General features: G+C 43.6%; 1 protein-coding gene across 5 annotated transcripts; it reads right to left on the reverse strand.

Moving 5' to 3' along the window:
- Positions 1-9: 9 nt before the first annotated feature.
- Positions 10-22235, reverse strand: LOC118359208 (ubiquitin carboxyl-terminal hydrolase 47-like). Of its 5 annotated transcripts, none has more exons than XM_052481380.1 (30): positions 21949-22235; positions 17604-17663; positions 16204-16398; positions 15473-15586; positions 15174-15327; positions 13469-13565; positions 13215-13360; positions 12964-13043; positions 12635-12652; positions 10300-10449; positions 9971-10066; positions 9686-9838; positions 9281-9439; positions 8979-9110; positions 8692-8768; positions 8196-8251; positions 7879-7991; positions 7654-7761; positions 7206-7413; positions 6974-7089; positions 6701-6820; positions 5762-6563; positions 4256-4431; positions 4064-4144; positions 3764-3879; positions 3134-3252; positions 2329-2459; positions 1972-2019; positions 1722-1852; positions 10-1561 (listed from the first exon to the last, which is right to left on the reverse strand). In XM_052481380.1, exons 1-30 carry the CDS (start codon positions 21991-21993, stop codon positions 1387-1389), a joined length of 4176 nt encoding a protein of 1391 aa, XP_052337340.1. In that variant the 5' UTR covers positions 21994-22235; the 3' UTR covers positions 10-1386. The 5 variants fall into 5 exon arrangements, with proteins under 5 accessions (XP_052337340.1, XP_052337329.1, XP_052337362.1 ...); XM_052481369.1 differs by having other exon boundaries at positions 12635-12655; XM_052481402.1 differs by lacking the exon at positions 17604-17663 and having other exon boundaries at positions 12635-12655.
- Between the last annotated feature and the right edge of the window lie 1303 nt (positions 22236-23538).

Genomic DNA, 23538 nt, shown 5'->3' on the forward strand with positions numbered 1-23538 from the left:
TACTGCAGGTATGAAAAAAAACATTTTAATTTCAATTCTAAAATCTGTTCACACAAGATTTAAAACTCAAAACAAAGAAACAAATTATTTTATTGGCATTTCTACTGTGAACAATTTGTGGCAGGCAGCATTAGAAGCCCAGAGGAGCTCTGCTGGGTCCTGCAGCGTGGATACCCAGTCAGCTGGTCCAGTAAGGTCTATGCCCTCTGGTCTCAGTCTGAGAAGCAGCAGCAGGTATATATTGCCACAACCACCACCCAACTATCTCCCAAAACCACTGAGGGCTCCCGCCCCCAAGCAATCAGCATGCACGTGGCCTCGACAGACACGCACACTTTCACATCGTGCAGAAATAAACAGGTTTCTAAATTAACATAAGGTTAAATACAGACAAAATGTTTTTAATGTGTGCCAGAGGTCGCTCACAATAACATCAAAATAATTTACATTGAACAAAATGATGAGCTCCTTAACATAGTCTACATGGTGGTCTAGTTGCCATTTCCTTGGTAATTGGAGGACTAACACGTATCAGTGAATCAGGAGGAAGTGAGGCTAAGCTCCTATAAAGCATAGGGGGTGGAGCAGCAGTAAGAGGAGTTTCCACAGTGATGGAAACTGTGGCATTCTGGGAAAACAGAAGAAACCCTCCACGTCAGCAAATCAAAAATTACCACTTTATAGAATCAGAGAAGACAGGTCATTAAATGTTGAGTGTGAACTACGTATCGATTTGCCAAAGATGATTAAAAAACTGCAGTTTGGATTAAAGAAGACAAAGAAACTGGAAGAAGACGAAGTGAGTTTGTTGTCGTAGATACTCTTGGCTTTATACTCACAGTCTCTAAAGTGGGTGGGTGGGACGAGCATCGCTCTAGCCTGGTGAAATATCAGATGTGGAGAATTTGAACCAGGTACATGTTCACAGATGGGTCGGGTAGGCTCTATCGCTAGTCTGTCTAACAGAGGGAGAGCGAGAAACCCAAGTGCAAGAGGGAGATGAGAAGAAATAAAGTGTTGCGGAGAAGGAGAGGAAACTGACAGACTTGTCTTTTCCTCTGGCCTACACAGCTCTACTCTGATCGTGCACCCATGTCTGGAACATTTTCGTTAAATTGATTTGTCTGTAAAGTATTTTTTTTATTGAATAGCTTTTGCACTTCCCTTTAAACTTCACAGTACAATAAACTATAGTGCACAATATGATTTCTGAGCCACTCTCTTTCCCCTAGAGCCCAGATGGGAGGACGAGAGATGGTGTGTGAGCCGCACTGATCTGGTGACGTCGTCGAGTCAATGTGGGGCCCCACGCCAGACAGGGTCCCTTGGCCAGGCGAAGCTACACTGCGGCAGGCAGGCAGGCCAACCAGCTAACTAGGACGGGCCTCAGTCCTGCCCCGGGTCCTTGACCGGGCCCCCATCCAAGTAGATCTTAAGGGCCTTCTCCTTACGAGGTGAGTAACTGACCCGGTGGCCAGTCTTCAGCAGCCGGCTGCTCTCCTTCTTCATCAGCTCATTGCGTTCGTCTTCAGACTGTTCCATAGGCTCCTCTGTGCTGTCCCTGAAACCCCAGAGCACAAGCTGAGATTTTCTGGAGAATATACCTATATTAAACAAAATATCTGCAATTTTCCTGAACATCCCATTGTCATGTCACAACACCTACTCATTTGAAATGCCAAAGGGCCCTGTTCCAGTATGGCAGAGTATAATGGGTTTACCTGTAGAAGACCACAGCGCCATCATCACAGATGTACAGAGGCCACACATTCAGAGTGGACACTTTAGGGTTCCAGTCCAGATCCTGATGGATCTCCAATACCGAGATATCACAAGGAAATGTTCCTCGCCCCTGCAGGAGACAATCAGGACGCCAGTCAGTAAATTGGGAAACATTTCAGGAAATTAAGTGGAGTGAAACAGCACAAGAGTAAAAGTAAATCCTAACAGCATCAAAAACAGTTTACCTACCTTGGCAAACTCCAGGTTTTCAAGAGGAACACCACTTATTTCACTGAGCTGGAGATAGAGAATTGATGTCACAAATTGCCTTTTAATATTCATTTAGCATGCCCTATAATTTACCTTGCAACTTACGCATCTCAAAAGTCTAGAGGCTGATGTTATATACTGTGATGTGAAAAATTACAGTGCATCTCACTACTCCCATGTGGTGCATCAGACCCAGTGATGTTGCTGGGAGCAGCACTTAGTGGGTAAGACAATCCCACAGTGCTGCCTTGCAAGCCAGCGTGTCTGTGGCCTCAGACATGTGCATCAGTGTACAAGGCCTGGCACCACATTCAGGACGTGAATACACACACACACCTTTTCCTTGAGTTCCTCCACACTGCTGCTCTCCAGAACCACTTCCTGGAAGGGCTCCAGCTTCATCTGGGCGGGGGTCCAGCGGCGGGTCAGCACAGCCAGCTGGGACATGGACTTCATCTTCTCCGGCCCTGGAAAGAGGCAGGAGAGGAGGGTTGGGGCTGGCTGAGCGAGCACACACCCACTGTCTCGGTCTGCCTCTCTTTCTCACAAGTGATACTCTTTTTTAAAATTTAATTTGTACCCCTTTTTTTTCTCCCCAATTTCGTGTTGTCCAATTGTTGTAGTAGCTACCATCTTGTCTCATCGCTACAACTCCCGTACGGGCTCGGGAGAGACGAAGGTTGCGTCCTCCGATACACAACCCAACCTAGCCCGCACTGCTTCTTAACACAGCGCGCATCCAACCCAGAAGCCAGCCGCACCAATATGACGGAGGAAACACCGTGCACCTGGCAACCTTGGTTAGCGCGCACTGCGCCCGGCCCGCCACAGGAGTTGCTGGCGATGAGACAAGGACATCCCTACCGACCAAGCCCTCCCTAACCCGGACGACGCTAGGCCAATTGTGCGCACAAGTGATACTCATTCAGATGAGACTAAGTTCTTCAGGGCTTTTCCTTTTACAGAAGTAATTGTTAAAGCTTCCTCTAAAGCCATTTTTACGTGACCTAATACAGGCGTTTGATATAAAGCAGTAATATATTTTAGAATAAGTTTGTCTCTTTTCAGGCTATGATGACCATGAGGCGATTTACAAATGGTTGTGAAGAGAGTAGTCGAAACAATAGCAAACCAGTATTACCATCTAAAACCTCCAAAAAGACCTCCCAGTTACTGGAGATGTTGATGTCCTCCTCGTAGACGTGGTAGTCCAGAAACACTGTCCCTGGGTTCTTCCACGTCTTCTTCCTGAGACGGAATCTGACCCCACATACACACACAATTAGGATTCAACAACATTTCTTATCAATAAGCATCAGCTGTGAGTCAGTGCTTTAAAAAGGTCACTCACAGTACCCAACCATAAGAGAACAAAGGCACCCATAATACTTTGAAGTGAGAGGATCTGCATCAGGTAGCCTAGCGGTTAAGAGTGTTTGGCCAGTAACCGAATGGTCGCTGGTTTGAATCCCCGAGCGGACTAGGTGAAAAATCTGTCTGAAACTTACAGGAGCAATTAGGGTTAAGAGAGTCTTCTAAATGACTAAAGACTGACATTCTAATTGTATCACCACGAAGACACCTGTGGTACCTTTTACAGTCAACAAATGTTTTCAGAAGAAAATATGTAGGTAAAGGATTCAAGTGTATGATATTTGATGTATGGTTGGATACATTCGTGTGCAATGGATTGTGTATATAGATCATCTTAGATATGCAGATTAGAGTTACTTGACTGTACATGTTTTTAAGTGTGTAAGGTGGAACCCACTTGTCGATGTTGAGGTCCAGCTTGCATTGGTCTTTCAGCTGAGGCATTAGCTCCTCTTTGGACTGTTTCACAGTCATGCCCTTAGCAAACACTGTGTCTACGAGGAACTTACAGGGCTGGGGAGGAGAGACACACACACACTTAAGCATGAAACACAATGACATATACAACTGTCACATAATACACCCTGGTGACATATCCATCAGTGACACACCTACAGGCTGCTGTTATGTGAGGAAATTGCACAACACGGAATAACTTTGCGTGTGTGAAGAAACATCAGCACATCCCGGTCCTTACCTCTGCATCATTCACTAGTAGCTGGTACACTTTCACCCGATACTCGCCCTTCTTCAGTGCTCTGCCTAATCGAATGGTTATCTGTAAGAAGACCAAGAGCAGCGTCATGGATAAGATTGTTTGTAAAAAAACACCATTATCTTTTGACAAAAGTAATGTTTTGAAAGGGGCAGATAGTGAGACGCTACGGACCTTGTTGTCGTCAGAGAAGGAGGAGAGGGTCTCGTTGAGCCGTACACTCTCAAACTCCTGGTTGTTGGCGTAGACGCGGAACACCTTGAACTGGGTAGAGGTGACCCCCACGAAAGGCTCCAGGTTCTGTTTGAACGCTGACAGAGTTATCCTCTTATCCACGTGGACCAGTACACCTGACAGGCAAACAGCACCAAAACATACGTTTCAATTAGTTGGAACAAACTAATCATATAACAGTATATTAAATACTACATGTGGATTTTGTTCTAACAGCATCTAAACCAGTGTTTCTTAACCCTCGAGGTGTTGCTCTGTCAGATAACTGACATGAGTGCTTATCTTAAATTAACCCATTCACATCCATGTACTATATTTAGTACGATATCAAAAATGTGCCAGAAATTCTGGTTTGTGTAAATGCATGAAATTTGGTGTCAACACAGTAGCACAAGTGTCTCAGACAGGCCATAATGACATTTTAGTATTGTTATTCTCTTATCATACTTTAAAATGACTTCAGCATATGCATTTTGAAATACATTTCAGAATTAAATTGTTTAAAAGCATATAGTATTGTTATCTGACTTGTTCTAAGCCCAAATATATGATTCAACTTCTTGTTGTTTGTGAACTACAGCCGTTTCTGTATCGTAGTATACAATGTATCGACAGCTATACAAGCTGTCTTAATGGAGATTGCTGTAAAATGACTCTCCAATCTCCCCCTTTCTCACAAGCACAGACATGCACACATGCAGGTGTGCATGGATGTCTCGTGATGGGGTATGACAAATTGGTAATCTTTGAGCACTTTCTAACCACTTTTTTTATTTTTTGAATTTTACCCCTTTTTCTCCCCAATTTCGTGGTGTCCAATTGTTGTAGTAGCTACTATCTTGTCTCATCGCTACAACTCCCGTACGGGCTCGGGAGAGACGAAGGTTTAAAGTCCTCCGATACACAACCCAACCAAGCCGCACTGCTTCTTAACACAGTGCGCATCCAACCCGGAAGCCAGCCGCACCAATGCGCCGGAGGAAACACCACAGGAGTCGCTGGTGCGCGATGAGACAAGGACACCCCTACCGACCAAGCCCTCCCTAACCCGGGTGACGCTAGGCCAATTGTGCATCGCCCCACGGACCTCCCGGTCGCGGCCGGTTACGACAGAGCCTGGGCGCGAACCCAGGGACTCTGATGGCACAGCTGGCGCTGCAGTACAGCGCCCTTAACCACTGTGCCACCCGGGAGGCACACTTTCTGACCACTTCTAACATGGGAAAACATGTATGGAAGGTTTCATTCAAATCAAAATGGTGCTGTAAAAAAGTTATTAAATTCATAGTATGAACAACCCACACTTATTCCACAGAAAAAGGGTAAAAAAAACAAAAACAATTCTACAGTTCCCACAAACTAAACAATCAATCAAAAAAAGTTAGGACAGACTAAACAAGATTAGAATCAAAGACCTGCATTTGTAAATAGATTTAGAAGACGTACATTTCTGGCCTCCTTCCCCAGAGCCGTCCTCCTGTGCATATGGTTCTGCTCTGAAGTAGAGGTAATAGGATTCCGCCTTGCTCTTCCCATTCTCATCATACTCGCTGTCCGTGCCACTGTCCTCCTCGGCTGTGTCCCACGTCTCCTTCTTGCCCTCATTGGCCTTGGAGCGGCGGCTGCTGGTGATGCTGTGTGAGTCCAGGCCATTGGCCAGCTGGATGGGGCCGCTGTCAGCGTTGCACAGCGTGTCACTGCTGTGGCTGGAGCTCAGGATGTCACTGTCCACTGAGCTCGTGCTGCGATCGTTGTTCACCTCAGAGTCCGAGCGCTCCTCCCCAGGGAACTGGGTTTCCGGGTCGGAGTAGGCCCCCCCGCCGCTGGCCACCCGGATCCGGTTCTCCAGCTCTCGGTTGTCGACTGCAACGACAGCGGATACGGAGGAGGAGTCTGGTTCCTGAGAAGGTGAGGGGGACTCGATCTGTTCGAAGTCGCTGGTGTCTGAGCTCTTCTGGCTGTCACTGGTGCTGGAGCCCTGCTGCGGCTGGAGGGACAGGTTCTTCAGCTTCTCTGTGCTCTCTTCCAAGATGGTCTCTACAGAATTCCTGTTGCCCTTTGACCCCTCAGAGCACTCCTCAGGATCGCCGCCCACTTTTTGGCAAATAGTTCTGTTGGTGCCGGGGGATTGCACAGGGAGCGAGACAAACAGGCGGATTGTGTTCCCATGGCGATCCAGCAGTTTCCACAAGAGGGAATCAGTGAAAGTGACCTGGTGATCTGGGGATTCAGAGCTTTCCACAAAAACCTAAGAGAAACCAGATAATGGACAAATTAGGTTTGTGTTACATCCTCGATCAAAGCACTGCTGAAAAATTATGTTTACAGATACACAACATTAACACAGCAGACAAGCTGGAAAGGACAATAATAAAGTAGTGTGACCTTGTTGCTCCTGAAGAAACCCTCTGCTTTCAATGTCTTGTTGGGCACATAGAGAAGCCGAAGGTCATTATAGCAGCGCTCCAGGACGACACGCATGGTTTCAGCTGAGAGCTCTGTGGCCTTTCAACAAACAATACACAAACAGTGGAGAGATACTTCACCACAGATCCCAAAACAAATACTGGCAGATTTCATGGTCTTACAAGTGTGGACTGTATCAGGCTGGATTAGATAGAAAGGAAGAATTAAAGAGGAGTGTCTGAACTAACTTACCTGTGCAATGAGCTGCTTGAACTCAGTGATTGACTGGTTTAGGTAGGCCCTGATGCTGACGGGAGGGGCAACAGTGTCAGTCTTCAGATCCACCACGTGAACCTTCACCATCACCTCTACAGAGACACACACCAACCAGTCACCCTCACACACACAACTAATTTCCAAAAAGGCTAAAAGAGTTGCTAGTTAAAGTATTATATTTAAAGTATTGAATGTGTTTCTTACTGACCTCCGGGTTTGTATGGCTGGAAGACTTGCTCTGTTCTGCGCGTCTCCAGCAGCAGGTCAAACATGTAGGAGGACTTGACCCCGCCCAGCAGCAGCCCCATGGGGGTGTCGTCCTCGCCCTCGTACGAGCGCTCCAGGTACTCATGGAACTCATCGTACTTGACCAGGCGACAGCAGTCCAGCGGGACCACCCCATCCAGTTCCATGAGCTAGGGGGCAGAATGGGTGGCCAAAGACACACACAAACACGTCCAATTGCTAATAGACACATAAGATAATGTTTTGAAGCTTCTCTTGGTCATTGTAACCCCGCTTTTGTTCTTAGAACTATGTCTATCCTAGGACCTCTCTCTATTCTGACACCAACCGCTGGCTGGTATGAACTGCAGCTGCTGAGTGAGATTAGCTTTCAATGCTTTCCTCCGCATTTAGCTTCCACTCTGACTTACCTTGTAGGCCATCTCTGTTGCCTCTCTGAGCGTCTTGTCCTTGTGCACTTCCAGCTTGTTCTCCATCATAGCCATCATCTTCACCGGATGCATGCAGAACAGCTTGATCTGACAGAGAAATACAGAGCAATTAACAATACAACTCCTGTGAAAACCAACAGTAGAACATTCAGTCAAATGACCGACACCGTTGCCCATGGGAAAGTCCACAGGAGGAGGATGTACCTTGCAGGTATTGCGCTCAATCTCCCTCTGTCTTTTCTCCTGCTCCTCAGACTCCTTCTCCCTCTGGACCAGATGCTTTATGTGCTCAGGGAAGTCCTCACAATCCAGATACTCTGCAGTGGTAACAACACGGCCCATCAGTCAAGAGATCACCACAACTAACTGGGGGTCCAAGTCATTGAGCGAGACTAGGAAAGTTTAACCTTCTAGGATGGTTATACCCACAGATTTAACTTTATACAGATGAATAGTCATTTTAGACATTTAAAAGCAAACTTGATTATGGAACTAGACTTGGTTCAATATGTTTCCCTTACTTGCATTCCTTGAGGGGTCTTTCAACCTATAAATCAGCATATACGCATTCGTAGAGCTGTTGGAACAGAAAAACATCTTATTAAATGCAAATGGAGAAAAGGAAAATGAGTAGCCAAATAGAGTTCCATCTTCCTTTCCAAACACATGAAAGAACAGTGCATTACGTAAAAGCTCAGTTATCAACAGGGCTTTGTCCTAGCTTGAATAACCACCCTCTTGTTTTTCTCCCAGGGGGACTTCAATAAAATGTAGGGCTCTGAGTAAACAAGCACCAGTTCATCCCCATTAAAGCTTCCTCTGGTATTGAACATTGCGGTGTGTGGAGTGGGAAGTGAACAGATGCTGGTAATGTTCTGGCCATGTAGGCATGCATTAGTAGGTTCATAGAATGATATTGTGAGATGGGAGAGCCAGGCATGGGAGTGAGATGTGTTCAGGGACATATTGATTTCAGATCAATCCAGAGAGTGACTGAGAGACAGGAGCTCCACTGACCTGGCAAAGGCACTGGAGTAATAGCCTCTGCTCCCCGAGGACCCTCCATATGTTTTCCTGATGTCTTCCTGGGTGATCTATAGAAGGACACACACACACACACACACCAACACACTGGACCACCACCGTTGTGTTTCTGACAACTGTCAGTTACAATGACAGGCGTCAAATTCTTAACTCTATTTAAAGCATAGGTCGAGGAGTTATGTTGATGCAACCTGTGTTGAGTTGTTTTGTCTAGTATTACATGCATAGTAAACATAAGTTATTTGAAGACTGAGAATAACCTTGCTGACGTGCTGGTCGTTGAAACTGTACCACTGGCCATCGCTGAAGGACTTAATGCAGGCATAGTAGTGGCCACCTGCAGCGCTGCCCGAATGGACCATGACCGAGAACAGCTCAAAGGTCAATGAACTCTGGAGAAGAGACAGGGGCAGGAGAGACAATTGGCTAACAATTAAATCCAATGACAGCAGATTGCACTCTACATGCAAACAGACCAGGATGGGCTATAAGACACAGGGAGTACGGGTACCAGAGTGTAAGGACGGTTTGTGTGGTATTACATAGTGTTGAGGCTGGGTACCTTTGGCTTCAGGACCCTCTCAGTACTGCTGGCGCTGTCCAGGCAGATGCCCTCATCCACACCGTCGTCCGCCGAGAAGTCGTTGCTCATCTGGTCGCTGTGGCAACTGCCTTCATTCTCTGCCCCGCTGTCAGTGCAGCTCTCCGTTTGAGGAGATTTCTATGAGAGCAGGCATTGATCAAAAACAAAGAGCGGGATGGAAAGAGAGAGAAAGCAGACAGAGTTCAGGTATCAGTTACACTCATGAATTAATGATGACTTCATGGAAATTACTAATACATGAAACAATCGAAAATCTAATTTGAGTGGACCTGAAAGGCTGTCACTATTCCACCGCACCCCATGCCTCATTATTCTATCTAGAGTATAACACATAGGAGGCCACACTGGGCTGGTGTGTCTCACCTCGTCTTCCACGTCGATGAAGGGACCCATGTCCAGCTCCTCAGGGAAGGACATGCGGTCGTTGAGTTTGATGCGGTGCATAGTGGTGTAGTCAAAGTCAAAACGCTTCAGCTGCAGAGTCAGCAGGTAGGGAAAGTGCAGAAATCTCAGCCCCTGTGGAGGGAGGACAAAGGGCCAGAACACTCATGGGTCAGAACACAAATTGCCTGGGCAGACCAGTGACCACCTTCACTCAACCCCCCTCCTCCTCTTAACATCAACAAGATCACGAGTCTGTATACTCACCTTTCGGGCATCACATTTTTTCTTGCAGCGCTCACAGAAGTACTGGTTGGCCCCGTCCAGAGTCTCGGGCTGGACGAAGGCCTGCAGAGCCTCCTCCTGTTTCAGTGAGTCACAAAGGCACTGTATCAGTAACAACTGACCACATTTACATCAAATTACACTGTCTTAGGAAAATGCAGAAGCATACAGCACGGTCTGGACTTCAGTGTCTGCGTGGTGAATACATAAATGACCATCATAGCTTTGATCTCTTCACACACTTGGATTAATACTGCTATAGTCATGAAGAAGGGCAGAGACATAAGAGATGGAGGCAGAGAGACACGCACCACGCTGCCATAAGCCTGGCTGGCCCCAAATGGTCTGATGACCAGAGGGATGTCCAGGTAGGTGTCGATCCTCCAGCTCTCATAGCCACACTCCAGACAGCGCACATAGTCCTTCAGCTTCCCCTGGTACAGCTGGTTAATCAGGTCAGCCTGAGGGGGGAACACAACACGAGGGAGTCAGACCCAAGCAGTCACAACACTCACACACATGTATCTCTCAGAATTGTGAAATACGCACTTCACTGCTCACACTGAACCTACTACTCACAACTCTATGCCAGCTTCATAATAATGTAAACTCCCTAAACTCTAACACCCCCCCAAAGACAATGACTCGGCTCCTCTCAAAGAGTCAACACATTTCACTTAATATGTGATTGCAACAGCAGGCTCATTAACTGGGTAAGACCCTATTTAACAGGTAGAGACCAATTGGTCCAAGTGTTGGATGTTAATGGAAAACTGTCTAATGCAAGAGGGGAGTGTCCTTGGTCCACTGCACATTAATATGAAAAATCACCCTGCTCGTAAATTGTTTTTGTACATGGATGACTGCTCAATTGGTGTCCCAAAATAACAAAGTCTCAATATAATAGATCCTTAGAGCGGAGTTATTCAATATTACTAAATGTCTTATTTGGTTCCGGAGTAATGCTTGCAAGGTCCCCTGGTTTCAGTGTAAAAGTGGGCAACTCAGAGGTCAGACCAAAAACATCACCTTGGGTGTTAATTTGATAGGTACCTGACCTGTGAGATTATGTTTAACAAAAATAAACCCCAAAATATAATTCCTAGCTCAGACCTCTAAATGGCTTGATATTTACACCCGGAAGAGTCTGGCAGGTAAGCTAGTTCAGTGTCACTGATTAGCCTACCCAATTTTACCTACCTCATCCCCATACTGTTTATATTTATTTACTTTTCTGCTCTTTTGCACACCAATATCTCTACCTGTACATGAACATCTGATCACTCGTGTTAAATCTGCAAAATTTTAATTATTCGCCTACCTCCTCATGCCTTTTGCACACAATGTATATAGACTTTTTTTCTACTGTGTTATTGACTTGTTAATTGTTTACTCCATGTGTAACTCTGTGTTGTCTGTTCACACTGCTATGCTTTATCTTGGCCAGGTCAGTTACAAATGAGAACTTGTTCTCAACTAGCCTACCTGGTTAAATAAAGGTGAAATAAAAATAAAATGTGTGCTCAGCAGCCACAAACATTTAAACAACAATTTAAGATTGAAAAACTTTTGATTCTAAAGAATAAGCCACAGACCAGCTAAAACAAGCTTGTAAGAATTGTATTTTAACTCCCCCGGCCCTTGAATTTATCTGGAGGTCCAGTATTTTAAGCAGCTAGGGTGGCTATCAGTGTAAAAACAAATGTTAATTGAACTAGTTCGGTAAGGTCCACAGAATTATCACTGTCTCAGCCCTCACATACCTATCCAATTATGTTTATTTAGAGATGTCCACCAGCATAATACCTGCGCCAGAGACCTTCACCATGTTAAATTTAAGAGTATATCTGGTAAGAACCCTTTCTTATATTCCGGTGCTGTGGAGTAAAAAAAAAAAACTACCATAGCAACAATAAACTAATTTAAATAGAATGTAAAGGCTAGCTGATTGAAAAGTAGAAAAGATTTTCATGTCTGTATATATCTGGAATATGTAACTAATCTACCCTGAGTGTGCAAAACATTATGAACATCTGCTCTTTCCCTGACCAGGTAGAAGCTATGATCCCTTATTGACTTCATCTGTTAAATCCACTCAAATCAGTGTAGATGAAAGGGAGGAGACAGGTAAGATAGGGATTTTTATGTCTTGAGACATGGATTGTGTGTGACATTCAGAGGGTGAATAGAGAGAAACGTAAGTGCCTTTGAATGGGGTATGGCAGTAGGTGCCAGGCGCACCGATTTGTGGCAAGAACTGCAAAGCAGTTTCTCATGTGTAATAAGAATGGTCCACCACCCCAAGGACATCCAGCCAACTTCACAACTGTGGGAAGCATTGGCATCAACATGGGCCAGCATCACTGTGGAACGATTTTGACACCGTAGAAACCAAGCCTCGACAAGTTGAGGCTGTTCGGAGGGTGAAAGGGGGTGCAACTTAATATTAGGAAGGCATTAATGTTATGTACACTCTGTGTATGTCAACAACCCAAAGAAATAGGGACCACAGCAGAAATAAATCTGAATTTATTGTGCAATCCCGTTCACGTTTTTTGTATGCATGTAATGTGTACATGTAATTTTTTAAATGACAAATAAAATCAAACAGTTTAAGAAGACAATAATAGAAGTTCAAATAAGTACCGTAAGTGGAGAAAACTGCTGCTGGGGACACAAATATAGCAAAAATCAAAATGGGACTTTGATTAACCACTGATAATGCAGAGCATTCTTTACAAATACAGCTAAACACAGGAGCTCACGTGTAGGAGCCTAGTGCTTCTATTCACAGTGAATTAAGTGTTTACAGTTCATACCAAACTCCTGAGACCAGAAAACGCTAACCCTCAGCCTTACTGGCTCTTTCTCACCTTCCCACAGAAGGCCCTTTGTTCTGGGCCTGGGGGAGGCCCTCATTGGCTCCCTGGATTAGTGTTGTAAGAGAAGTGGCAGGGTTCAATTTTCTTTCATACCTGCTCTGTCTGCTTCCATTTCTGCTCCAAGGCATCAAACATGACCCTACACAGCTCCTGGACGTCATGCTGCTGCCAGGCTGCAAACACAGATACCACAGAAGAGACAAACACACACGGTGTGACAAAACAAACAAAGTACCCCTTCCCCACACTCTTCCAGTTCCTTTATCAAAACATCAGAAGAGGTTGAGCCTGGGCTCCTCTTGGTTACGGGGAGGATGCCTAGATGTAGCAGTGTGACAGCCCACCTTCGCTGCTGTCCCAGCCAAAGCTGCGGGTCACGTCGGTGGTCTCGATAGCCCTCTTCTTACTGGTCTGCAGCAGCAAAAACAGCCTCTGTAGCTGGTAAGGGATGCTGGTAACCGGGTCTTCCTCCGACTCCTCAAACTCCCAGCTGGAGGGAACAGTGGACAAGTAGAAAATAGTTTTAGGACAAAGCTCTTCATTAAATACAGTTGTTTAGTAGAACAATACAAAGAGCTTCACGATAACAGGTACTTACTTGTACAGTGCATTTCTGAACTCCGGGGTCATAAACAGTGTTTGTAGAAGGCTGTTCAAATAGCAGGTCATGGCCTGGTTAACCAAACCCACATATCCTGCAGAGGGGGAGAGACATGAAATCAAAAGTAATTTGTCACATGCGCCGAATACAGTGAAATGCTTACTTACAAGCCTTTAACCAACAATGCAGTTAAGAAAATATAAGTGTTAAGTAAACAAAAATCAAAGTAACAAATAATTAAAGATCAGCAGTAAAATAATAATAGCGAGGCTATATACAGGGGGTACCGGTACAGAGTCCATGTGCGGGGGGCACCGGTTAGTTGAGGTGAAATGAACATGTAGGTAAGTTAAAGTAACTACGCATAGATAATAAACAGAGAGTAGCAGCAGCGTAAAGGGGGGGGGACAATGCAAACAGTCCGGTTAGCCATTTGATTAGCTGTTCAGGAGTCTTACGGCTTGTGGGTAGAAGCTGTTTTGGAAATAGACTTGGTAGACTTACACCCCTGAGGGGCCCCTGTGTTGAGGATCAGCGTGGTGGATGTTGTTACCTACCCTTACCACCTGGGGGCGGCCTGTCAGGAAGTCCAGGATCCAGTTGCAGGGGGAGGTGTTTAGTTCCAGGGTCCTTAGCATAGCGATGAGCTTTGAGGGCACTATGGTGTTGAATGCTGCGCTTTCGTCAATTAACAGCATTCTCACATAGGTGTTCCTTTTGTCCAGGTGGGAAAGAACAGTGGAGTGCAATAGAGATTGCATCATCTGTGGATCTGTTGGGGCAGTACGCAAATTGGAGTGGGTCTAGGGTTTCTGGGATAATGGTGTTGATGTGAGCCATAACCAGCCTTTCAAAGAACTTCATGGCTACAGATGTGAGCGCTACGGGTCGGTAGTCATTTAGGCAAGTTACATTAGTGTTCTTGGGCACAGGGACTATGGTGGTCTGCTTGAAACATGTTGGTGTTACAGACTCAGTCAGGGACAGGTTGAAAATGTCAGTGAAGACACTTGCCCGTTGGTCAGCGGCTGCTCAGAGTACATGTGCTGTTAATCCGTCTGGCCTTGTGAATGTTGACCTGTTTGAAGGTCTTACATATGCTACAGAGAACGTGATCACAGTCATCCGGAACAACTGATGCTCTCATGCATGTTTCAGTGTTACTTGCCTTGAAGCGAGCATAGAAGAAATTATCTCGTCTGGTAGGCTTGTGTCACTGGGAAGCTTGCAGCTGTGCATCTCTTTGTAGTCTAATAGTTTGCAAGCCCTGCCACAGCCAACGAGTGTTGGAGCCGGTGTAGTACGATTCAATCTTAGTCCTGTTTTGATGCTTTTCCTGTTTGATGGTTCGTCGAAGGGCATAGCGGGAGCTTCCAGGTTATAGTCTTGCTCCTTGAAAGCAGCAGATCTACACTTAAGCTCCGTGCAGATGCTGCCTGTAATCCATGGCTTCTGGTTGGGGTATGTACGTAGTCACTGTGGGGATGACATCAATGTACTTACTGATGAAGCAAGTTGATGAAGCCAGCCAGACGTGGTGTACTCCTCAATGCCAGCGGAGGAATCCCGGAACATATTCTAGTCTGTGCTAGCAAAACAGTCCTGTAGCTTAGCATCTGCCTCATGAAGTGAGCTGTCAGGGGGGTGAGGTTACGTAACAGGAAGTGAGGTCAAGAATATGCTGTTGACAGAAAGGGTGTACCTGTGTCAGACTTGTTGAGGATGGAGGAGTAGGAGTAGCTGGGGCTGCTGTAGTCACTGCTGCAGCCCACCGTGCAGTCTCTGGGCAGAGGGCCGATGAAGCGCTCCTGGGAGCTGTCATCCAGACCACTGCTGCCCGCTGTCCCCGACTCATCCTACAAAAAGGAGAATTAAGATTCAGCTCATAGCTACCACTAGTCTACCAAGAATGAGCTGCATGTCAATCCCTCCTCCAGGGGAATGCCCTAGGTATGCTGGTATTCATATTAACCATTAACTCTAATCTTCCCACTCACTCACCGATGCAATCTGAGGCTGTTCTCCGTCCTTGTCTGTGAGTTGGAGGAAGTTCCTCTTCCCGGGCTCAAACCCGAACTCAGTGAGGGACATCTCACTGCTGGGATCCAGTGAACCCTGCGGCAGATCAGAAAAAGAGAGAAAAAAAACTTCAGTTTGGACAGGCAGGTCTGAACATGAGAAAACAGCAGATGCAAACAAAATAAAACCAGGATTTGAGATTAAAAAATGTCAGTAGTTTCCCCACAATACAACCTAATCAACCTGTCAATCAGAGGTTCCCATTGAATTCATGAGGAGAATCCTCACCATGATCATTCAAAGGATGAGCTTTTAGGACCAGTTTGTGGAGCATGCTGTGGAGCATGCTATGAAGCAGCAGTGTTTTGTCATGTAATGTTTGCTGTAGAAGAGGGAAGGGGGAGTAGCCAGCAGCGGAAAGAGCTTAATCCACTGACCTACTCTTGTGAGATAACTCCAGCTTCAGATTACTTCAGGGACAGGAAAGAAAGACTGGCGTACATAAAGCTATTTACACACTATGGGGAGGATAAAAACGACACCATTTCAAGCCGTTGGTCAGTGAGTGCGGCTCAGTTGACAGTATAGCCACGTGCGGAGGAGGAGCAAACAACGGCGGACAATTTGGAGGACTACACAAGTACATAAGCCCCCCCCCCAGGATCCAATAATGGGACCTGGGATCATAAGGTTGTCATAGGACACAGACTCACCATGTCCCCTGTCTTGCGCCATGCCAGGTCAAAGGTGCCGTTCACATAGCCCGCCTTGTGGGCCACATCCTCAAAGAGTTTGGGAAGGGTGGTGGAGGCTGGCAAGTTGAGGGTGAGCCTCTCGTTGACAGTCTTAGCATTGGTAGTGTCCTGGACTATGCACAGCACTCTGGGCTCCTCTGCCGCATTCTCTATCTGTAGGATACAGGACACACACAAACACCTTGAGTGCAGAGCACACACACACACACCTCTCCATTCAGTGTTCTACTTCATGACAAAATACTAACACAAAAATGTTATCACCAGGTTATTTGCATGCATTCAGGGAGTCGAGAGATTTGACTACAGTCAGTGGGTAGGGCATTCTCATACTCACACGTGAATGTCATAACAGGCGAATGAACACCAGACAAGAAACTAGAGCAGGCGGGTGGTGCAATGCAGGATTACTATTATATGACCTATGGTGTAGGCCTCACGTTGCATTACATTCTTGGAAGATGCAGATTAAAATAGCCCAAACCTAGAGAGGGAGGAACATTACAGAGACTGGAACAGAGCCATGCTTCCAAACTATCATAGTGCCAAAAATTCCTCCAAAAGGAATGCGTCATCAGTAAAGAAACTGAAAATATCTGGTTAATCTGGTTAAGTAACTCATCAAGGGACGGGATGACAGTACATTATTAAATTGACCAAAAATCATAACATGCAATGATAGATCAAGATTTGAGCCTCATTCATACATGGAATCTATAGGGCTAGTCTGGTTTACCATCTGCGTGTCTAGAGCCTCACACCATTGCAACCTATAGACCTCATTGTTTCTATTCAGTCTGGCTTTGTCCATGTTATTTATGAAATGATGGACTAGTTATTCAGCTAATCTAGTGAAGCCAACATTTGTTATGATTACAATGTCCACTACAGTGTATCATACTATTTTCCCCAAAGCAGGCCTTCCAGGAATGACACAAGAGAAACCTGTCTAAGACATAGTGGTGTTTGTGTGACCAAAACAACTTTCAGTGAGGCTCACCTAATAACACATGCTTAAAAGGTCTATCAGCACCATTACATGGTCAGTGCTTATTGTGACCTTTATTTAACTGTCCACAATTATAGTCCATGAGTGTGGTGTGTTAGCATTTGACAAATGTTTCCCTAATCGAAGAACCTTTTGTATTTTCCTAAAGAATTCAAAATGAGTCATCCCCCAAACAAAAATGCCTATGTCTGTTTATTTCAACTACATGTGTCATGTTACCATTTTGTTACGGTAGTAGGTTGGCCAAACATTCAGGACAGCAAAAACCTGATGCTCCATGCAGTCGTCAGCAAACCCCACACAGTAAGCTGCACACAGTCAGACTATCCACTCCGCTATGAGGAACTACCCGAGAAAACCTCTTCTTCATCTCGTCGAAAATACTCTGCCTGCAACTCCAAAACATACCCTAATGACACATGGGGAGGAAGAGTGTTAAACACAGATTAAAACAGTAAAACAGCTGTTACCGAGAAGTAAAACAGTTATGCAACATGCTAGAGTTTCTCTATGTATCCACAAGCACACTGGCTCAGACTAAATAACTGGGAATGGCACGCTTTCAATTAACTTCTAAACACCACCACTAATACTGTAGGTATTATTAAACTCAAAGACAGAACAACTAACTATGTAAAGCTGGTGATCTTGGCAAAATATGACCCGGCCGATGCTACAAACAAGCCGCAGATGTCAACACGAGTGAATTATAAGATTAGGGGTATTTTTATCACAGATAATGTTGCAAGGTGCTGACATGCAGCCGTAGGTGCTATAGAGCAGACACAAATGCACTACACAGAACAGATACGAGAATCTAGGCTAAATCTTACTCAACTACAACCAGAGTTATTAGTCTGGATTTCTGTTGTTAAGCCAGTCAGGTGACACCGAAAAAACTTTTTCCTGCCAATAGGGCAAATAACAGCAATCTAACACCCAGCATCAGTAGGCCTACAGCAATACTAACTTTATTGAAGAGCCTTCAGAGGGTGAGAGAACAACCTGGTCTATAGTCACTGGCTGGCAGAAAACCAGGAATTTCAGTAGAACTTCAGCCTGTAATTTTCAGTCTCATTTTCATGTCACTCCAGTCTGTAAGATCACATTTTTTCTTCAATCAAGATGAGTCTGGGAGGGGAAAAAGTATATCTTTACTTCCTGGTTTCACAGTAGCACCTGAGGGCTAATGACTCTTCCTGAAACATATACTGAAACTTTTCTATGCATGTTGTTTCTCAGGAACTGTGAACAATGCATAAAGGGAAAGCAAGAGTGGGCTTGTTAACCTGCTTATGGATTTGGTTTTCAAAAGAACATTTAGTTGCCATGGGAATGACATTGCATTAACATGCATTTGCACATCTGACAAACTGTAGACATACTTTCGGGGAAAGATGATAAAATGTCACTAGTATAGTTATGAAAGGTCTGAAACTAACATTTTTATAAAATCTCAAGGAAAAAACAAACATGACAATGAACGTAAATACTAGAGGTCGACCGAGTATGATTTTTCAACGCCGATACCAATTATTGGAGGACCAAAAAAGCTGATACCGATTACTCGGCTGATTTTTCTTTTTTTTTGTAATAATTACAATTACAACAATACTAAATTAACACTTATTTTAACTTAATATAATACATCAATAAAATCAATTTAGCCTCAAGTAAATAATGAAACATGTCCAATTTGGTTTAAATAATGCAAAAACAAAGTGTTGGAGAAGAAAGTAAAAGTGCAATATGTGCTATGTAAGAAAACTAACGTTTCAGTTCCTTGCTCAGAACATGAGAACATATGAAAGCTGGTGGTTCCTTTTAACATGAGTCTTCAATATTCTCAGGTAATAAGTTTTAGGTTGTAGTTATTATAGGAATTATAGGACTATTTCTCTCTATACGATTTGCATTTCATATACCTTTGACTATTGTATGTTCTTATAGGCACTTTAGTATTGTCAGTGTAACAGTATGGCTTCCGTCCCACTAGTTAGCACGTGTTAACGAGCTAGCCATTTCACTTCAGTTACACCAGCCTCATCTCGGGAGTTGATTGGCTTGAAGTCATAAACAGCGCAATGCTTGCCGCACAACAAAGAGCTGCTGTCAAAACGCATGTAAGTGCTGTTTGAATGCATGCTTACGCGCCTGCTTCTGCCTACCACCGCTCAGTCAGATATTTGAATGCTCAGTCAGATTATATACAACGCAGGACACGCTAGATAATATCAACCATGTATAGTTAACTAGTGATTATGATTTATTGTTTTTTTACAAGTTAACTTTAATGCTAGCTAGCAACTTAACTTGGCTTACTGCATTCATGTAACAGACAGTCTCCTGGTGGAGTGCAACGAGAGAGAGGCAGGTCGTTATTGCATTGGACTAGTTAACTGTAAGGTTGCAAAATTGGATCCCCCGAGCTGACAAGTTGAAAATCTGTCGTTCTGCCAATGAACAAGGCAGTTAACCCAACGTTCCTAGGCCGTCATTGAAAATATGAATGTGTTCTTAACTGATTTGCCTAGTTAAATAAAGGTATACATTTTTTAAATAAATCAGCGCCCAAAAATACTGATTTCCGATTGTTATTTAAACTTGAAATCGGCCATTCCGATTAATCGGTCGACCTCTAGTAAATAGAATAGCCCTTACACAGTATTAACACCCTGTTACTTCCTAGGAAAGTCTGCTCACGCAACATACCTGTGCAAGGGCTAAGGCCACCACCAGTACAGAGGAAATTACATGAGTGTTTGAAGCTAGCCTACACAACTTACCAATAATTAAATATTTGACTTGCAGACCTTGCTTTACTTGAGGAAACCGGAACAATTGTATAACAATACAACAGCAGGTGTGCCTATGCTCAATGCCAGATTTCGAGGACTAGGTCTAACCTCAGAGGCCAAAAACACTCTCCACCCCGCTGACTCATCCTACTGCACACGACTTCTGTCAAGCGCTTTAACAGCAGCTAGCAGGTGGCTCTACAAAGTTTAAACCAACCAGTTCCCTCTGGACAACTTAACAGTAGGCAGGAGTGGATATGTTGTGAAACTACTGCTTCAAATAATGACTATTGCCTTCATTGGTTGGACAAAAACAAGATATTTAAACTGAGTTTTGGTGCTGTCAAAAAAGCTGTGTCACCTAACCTGTTCCAGTTCAAATTGAGACAGAAATGAATCGTTCTCTTGCTTGGTTAATGGATAACAAAGACGATTCTCCATTATTTTACACAAGACATCCACTGAAATATGAGGCCTAGCCATGCTCAAATGCAGAGTGACAGGGGCACAGGCAGCGATGTGTATAGGGTTGGAGATTGTCATCAGAGTTTGGCCATGGAGAGCAGTGAGCCCTGCATAGAGCTGAAATAGTGGTTTCAGCTGTGTGATTAGGGGGATGGAGTGAGGACTGATCAAGGCTTCGCTGAGCACAGCAGCACAACGGTTTGGACCTTCAGCATTGGGAACACTTGATTATTGAGCGCAGCTGTCCAAAGCAGATTAAAACTAGTCAATTCCATTTTAAGGAGATGAATTATCCTATTGGGGCCAACATTCCAGACTCAGCCCTAATACCAGCCTAAACAGAGGCGCAACACTCCTTGTCTTTATCCTTGATCTGCCATTATATTATTTTTTTGCTAGATACACATTTCTAAGTTACTATAAGATTTAAATTGTCATTCTAGTACCATTTACAAAAGGTTGGAAAGCAATTAACACAATATGTCAAGACAATGTAATTATTTCTGATTGCAATGAAAGCAGGCAGTTCACTGTCTACAGCCCTTGGCACTATATTTCAGCAAACTCGGGCAAGACTGTGGCCGGATTAACTACAATAAATCTTCGTGTGGAAATCGTGGACACAAACAAGCCTATGAAATGTTAATACGGAGGTACTGACAATGTCATAAAAACGTTTAGATTGTTAACAGTTAGACCTAATTATAGGGTATTGGACCATTACTTACTAGCTAGTTAAGTGTAACTTAACATCTAACATTAGCACAGCTAGCTAATAACACATTTTGTGTACACGATATATCAAATAGTTAACGTTAGATATGAAACCAAAATGTCATGTGAGACTGATGCTTAGACAAAATAGATAGCCAACAGGCAAGCTCTCGCTAGCTAACGTTACCTGGAACAAGGACTTTTTTGTTTACCCGATCTGAAACTAGCTAGTCATCGACAACGACACCGTCCAGCTGGCTAGTTTGCCTTTGCTTTGACAAGCTAGCCAACTACAATTTAACGTTAGCAGCAGCTCAAAGCAATGTCTAACGACATTATTAGCAAGCTAGCCAACTAAAAAAAAAACTTGCATTATTACTCTACAATGGTTTTATTTTCCATGTAGCTAGCTGGCTACCTCTTGTCCACCATAGCTTCCTAGTTAAACGTTCCTACGCCGTTTTGAGCGAAACAGTCGGGGTAACGTTGGCTAGCTATGGTTGGCATGCTAGCAATCTTTTCTAACTAGCTAGCTGAAAGCTAACGTTAGTTAGCCAGCTCTGTCATTGCGGTTTTACGCGTCAGTGGATAATGCCACCAACTAATTTTCTGTACTAACTAAAAAGTTGATTGTATCATTGACTGTGTGATAAGGATGATTACTAAGGGCCCGTTGTTGCCAGAAACCCGTTCTGTAACTGGCTATGATAATCTCACCTCTTTCAGTACGAGCTGGTTCTCTTCGCTGGGCACCATTTCCATTTGTGCGACAATTTATACAGGCATCTATCTACCCGAGCTCGATGTCAACGGGAAAACTTTACGACGGTGAACAAAAACATAATTTGTGTTTTTTCAACCCGAGGGTCTGTAGAACTAAACTTAAACTAATAAAAACTTGTATGAAAATGATATAGGATAGTTTCTGTTACACCACCTAAGCACAAACACACAGCTATCAATGGAGAGGAAATGGACAGCCTTCTGTTTCCCGAGATTTCAGAGAAGGTAACATCGTCACATCCTTAAACATCTCTGATGTCACTGATAACCCAATTACGTAGATCAAGTCTGTAGCGCATAAAACGCTGTTAGAATTGTAAGTATATGCATGTCCCTTAAGGTCCTTGTGTAATTGTAATGTGATAATGTACCCCCTAGCTCGATTGTCCATTGTTTGTAATCTATGTATGCTTGTGTTCCCTCATGTGCTTTATGTATTGATTTGTTGTTAATAAAATAATAATAATAATAAAAAATATATATTTTTAAATAAAAATTTAAAAAATAAAATTTTAAAAAAGTCTGTAGTGCATGTTAACAATTATAATATTGACAAAGTTCCAGTGAAACGCTGTGCTTTTCATCCCCAGGTTTTCTTGTCATTGTCTTTAAATTATAAGCATAATTTTTCTCCACACAGATATTATATATGGAATAATCGGGATATATTGTGTAAACATACTTATTTGTTTTTAGAATATTGGTTCCGAAATAATATCCTATTGGTGAGCCAACTTGTAAATGCAGAGTTTAAAAAAAACTTAGTTACAAGGATTAAAAAATAATAATTTTACAAGATCCCTGTAACACCTACATATTTTGCAATGTTTTAGATGCCATTCCCTCAGGTTTTGCTTTATTATTCAGGAACGTGTCAAGACCTGACCCTCAGAACCTACCTTCCATTAACCCTGTTGAATCATCAGTAGGAAAAATGTATTTCTCTTTTGGTCCATTCAACCACCGAGCGATACGAACCTTGTTTCAGCAGGATGTTGTATCTATCTATACGTTATAGAACGGTTTGGAACGGGTTTATTGATCATATCTGTTGGAAAAAAGTGTGGATGTTAAAATTAAGGAAGTTTCCTTGAAATTATTCATAAATATTATCCTGCCAACCACTAAATGAAGAAGTTTAAGAAAAACATCAACTTAAATCGTACCTTTTTTAATGACCACCCAGAAACGGTGTTGCATCTTTTTTGGCATTGTATTCATGTAAAGAAACTGTGGCAAAACATCAGTAGATTATAATGAAGATTTTACACTATTGTCGAGAGATGTACTGCTTGGATTCTTTACCTATGATAGAAATAAGTTGAAACAATTTTATGTAATTAATTTCATATTCACAAATGTACATTTACAAACAAAACACTACATTTTCTTACCTTACAATTGTTTTTTTAAACTATATTTTAAGACAATTAAATACTCTACTAACACAAAAAAACTGTTAGAATTGTAAGTGTACGTGATGTGTATGTGATATTGTACCCCCTTGCCCAATTGTCCTTGGTA

This window comes from Oncorhynchus keta, chromosome 2, assembly GCF_023373465.1.
Source record: "Oncorhynchus keta strain PuntledgeMale-10-30-2019 chromosome 2, Oket_V2, whole genome shotgun sequence".
In the NCBI taxonomy this organism is placed as follows: domain Eukaryota; kingdom Metazoa; phylum Chordata; class Actinopteri; order Salmoniformes; family Salmonidae; genus Oncorhynchus; species Oncorhynchus keta.

Bases quoted from the DNA above. Each gene is read 5' to 3' on its own strand.
- LOC118359208 (XM_052481369.1), bottom strand. From the start codon at position 21,993: ATGGAAATGGTGCCCAGCGAAGAGAACCAGCTCGTACTGAAAGAG. The intron at 10,067-10,299 runs GTGCGTGTCTCT...TCACTGAAACAG, and splicing joins GCCAGGCTTATGGCAGCGTG to GAGGAGGCTCTGCAGGCCTT. The intron at 7,992-8,195 runs GTAAGGGAAACA...TTACCACTGCAG, and splicing joins AGACCCCTCAAGGAATGCAA to AGTATCTGGATTGTGAGGAC.